At 56.6% G+C, this 3,070-nt stretch overlaps 1 protein-coding gene across 1 annotated transcript in view; it reads left to right on the top strand.

Annotated features, from left to right (window-relative positions):
• Nucleotides 1-287: 287 nt before the first annotated feature.
• The window catches only part of EMH_0017120 (CW-type zinc finger domain-containing protein, putative), a gene marked incomplete at both ends in the record, with an annotated part of 6,260 nt that continues 3,477 nt past the window's right edge, over nucleotides 288-3,070 (top strand). The window contains 3 exon segments of the mRNA XM_013500816.1: nucleotides 288-1,020; nucleotides 1,269-1,832; nucleotides 2,234-2,670. Of these exon segments, the coding sequence (XP_013356270.1) occupies nucleotides 288-1,020; nucleotides 1,269-1,832; nucleotides 2,234-2,670 (1,734 nt within the window).

Raw genomic sequence — 3,070 nt, 5'->3', positions numbered from 1 at the left:
GGCGGCGGCGGCTCGTCTGCATGCAGCAGCAGCAGCAGCAGCAGCAGCCGCAGCAGCAGCAGCAGCCCCAGATACCACGGTTAGCTGCAGCAGCAGCAGCAACAGTATCGCAACTTTTGCTGCAGCGGATTTGCTGCAGCAGCAGAATCGTACAACAGCAGCAGCAGCAGCAGCAGCAGCAGCGGGACCGCTGCAGCAGCAACTGCTGCTCAACCAGCAGCAGCAGCAGCAGCAGCAGCAGCAGGAACTGCAGAAGAACCTGAAATGCGCTGCATGCGCGCAGCAACATGGAGTCAGGAGCAGCAGAGTTGCTGCAGCAGCAGCTGCAGGGGTTGTTGGAGCAGCAGCATCGACTGCAGCAGCAGCAGCAGCAGCAGCAGCAGCAGCAGCAGCAGACACAACCTCACCAGCAGCAGCTACCACAGCAGCGGCAGCAGCAGCAGCAGCAGCAGCAGCTGTCTTGGTTGAATACAGTGCTCCCGGTGCGAGACGCAGCGTCAGGGGCAGCAGCAGCAGCAGCAGCAGCAGCAGCAGCAACAGCAGCAGCAGCAACAGCAACAGCAGCAATGAAGGAGGAGACGCCAGCAGCAGCAGGAGGCAACACAGCAGCAGCGGCTTCTATATCAACAACTGCTTCTGCTGCTACTGCTGCTGTTTCTGCTGCAGCAGATGCAGCCGAAGCAGCAGCTGGCAGCAGCTTGCTGCAGCAGGAGGAGCCCGCGAGTGACAAGCAGCAGCAGCAGCAGCAGCAGCAGCAGCAGCATACAAGTGCATCTGTTGCTGCTCTTTTGGCGTTGAGGCGACAGCATCTGCATCAGTACCAGCTGCAGCAGCTGCAGCAGCAGCGCATGCATAGGTTGCAGCAGCAGCAGCTACAGCTGCTGCAGCAACAAGCTGCAGCAGCAGCACCAGCAGCAACACCAGCAGCAGCAGCAGCAGCAGCAGGAGCAGACAGCCCCAGCGAAACTCACCCGCATGCAATGCCCCCAACAGCAGCAGAGAAGAGCCTCCCTGCTGCAGGTGAGGGTTTAGGGTTTAGGGTTTAGGGTTTAGAGTTTAGGGTTTAGGGTTTAGGGTTTAGGGTTTGGGGTTCATCTTGCTGGCAGCATGACTCAGTAATGCGGCTGTTGCTGCTGCTACTGCTGCTGTTCCTGTTGCTGTTGCTGTTGGTGCTGCTGCTGTTGTTGTTGCTGCTGCTGTTGTTGTTGCTGCTGCTGCTGTTGCTGTTACTGCTTTTGCTGCTGCTGCTGCTGTTGCTGTTGCTGCAGACAGTTCCCCAGACCTTGCAGCAAGGCTGCTAGAGAGCAGCGCAGCAGCAGGACATCTGCTGCTGCAGCAGGAGCAGCAGCAGGAGCAGCAGCAGCAGCAGCAGCAGCATGCGCTTCGCACTGCAGCAGCAGGAGCTGCAGATGTGGGTGCGGGAGCCTCTGCTGCAGCAGGAGCAGCACATCAGCTGCAGCAGCTGCAGCAACTGAAGCAGCAGCAGCAGCAGCAACTGCAGCAGCTGAAGCAGCAGCAGCAGCAACAAGCGTCACTGTTGAGCTTGCAGCAGCAAGCAGCTGTTGCAGCAGCAGCAGCAGCGCAGCGGCAGCAACAGCAGCAGCAGCTAGCACTACACTTGAATCAGGAGACAGCAGCAACAAACCCAGCAGCAGCAACAGCAGCAACAGCAGCAACAGCAGCAGCAGCAGCAGCAGATGCGAGAAGCTTCCTCTTGGAGCAGCCCACAAGCAGAGCAGCAGTGCTGCTTGCTGCGCTGCAGAAGCAAACGCTGCAGCAGCAGCAGCAGCAGCAAGACCCCTCCGCCCCGCATGCAGCAGCATCACGCTCAGGTAGGCCTTATGTATATATCAGCAGCAGCAGCAGCAGCAGCAGCAGCGGCAGCTGCAGCAGCAACTGCAGCAGCTGCAGCAGCTGCAGCAGCTGCTGCTGCTGCACCACTCAATAAAAGCGGCTGAAGCAGATGATTAGCTGCTGCTGTTGCTGTTGCTGCTGCTGCTGCTGCTATTGCTGCTGCAGTTGTTGCTGCTGCGGCTGCTGCTGTTGCTGCTGTTGTTGTTGTTGCTGCTGCTGCTGCTGCTGCGCTGCTCCGCCTTCTGACGTTGCAGTGATGGCTTTGTAGCGAAGGCCCATGTCAACGCTTATATGTTTGCTGCTGCTGCTGCTGCTGCTGCTGTTGCTGCTGCTGCTGCTGCTGCTGTTGTTGCTGCTGCTGCTGCTGTTGCTGCTGCAGCTGCCTTGTACTTGAATGCTTTGTTGCCGCAGCAAGGAGCAGCAAACCGACAGCAGCAGGAGCAGCGTGCTGCTCGTCTGCTGCAGATGCAGCAGCAGGCTGTAGCAGCAGCTGCTGTTGCTTCATCATACAAGCTGCAGCAGCTGCAGCAGCTGCAGTTGCTGCAGCAGCTGCAGCAGAAGCAGCAGCAGCTGCAGCAGCAGCATATGAGTGAGTCTCCAGGCTCAGCTGCTGCTTCTCCTGCAGCAGCAAGAGCGCAGCCAGCAGCAGATCTAGCAGCAGCAGCAGCAGCAGCAGCAGCAACCAGCGCCCCGGCGTCTGTCGCAGCGACAGCTGCTGCTGCTGCTGCAGCACATGCAGCGCAGCAACAGCAGCAGCAGCAGCAGCAGCAGCAGCAACAAGGAACTCCCGTTGCAGCAGTGGACAATTGGGTGCAGGTATGCTGCAGAAACGTCAACAGCAACAGCAGCAGCAGCAGCAGCAGCAGCAGCAGCAGCAACTGCTGCTGCTGCTGCTGCTGCTGCTGCTGCTGCTGCACAGCACTTATTACATTTATTTTAGGCTTACAGAGTCTCTGCTTCAGCCGTCTCTTCACTTTCTTTTTTTTCTTTTTTTTTCTTTTTTTGTCTCTTCTTTTCTTTTCTTTTTTTCTTTTGTCTTTTGTCTCTTCTTTGTTTGTCTTTTCTTTTTTTCTTTTATTTTTTGTCTCTTCTTTTTTGTCTCCTCTTTTTCTGTTTCTCTTTCTGTCTCCTTCTGTCTCCTCTTGTGTCTCTTTTTCTGTCTCTGTTTTTTTTTTTATTTATTTATTAGGTAAGGAGGGAGACAGAGACAAAAGGG

The sequence above is a fragment of the Eimeria mitis genome, genomic scaffold (assembly GCF_000499745.2).
Source record: "Eimeria mitis Houghton genomic scaffold, Emh_scaff590, whole genome shotgun sequence".
NCBI classification, from domain to species: domain Eukaryota; phylum Apicomplexa; class Conoidasida; order Eucoccidiorida; family Eimeriidae; genus Eimeria; species Eimeria mitis.
This window is presented reverse-complemented; position numbering and strand designations above follow the sequence as displayed.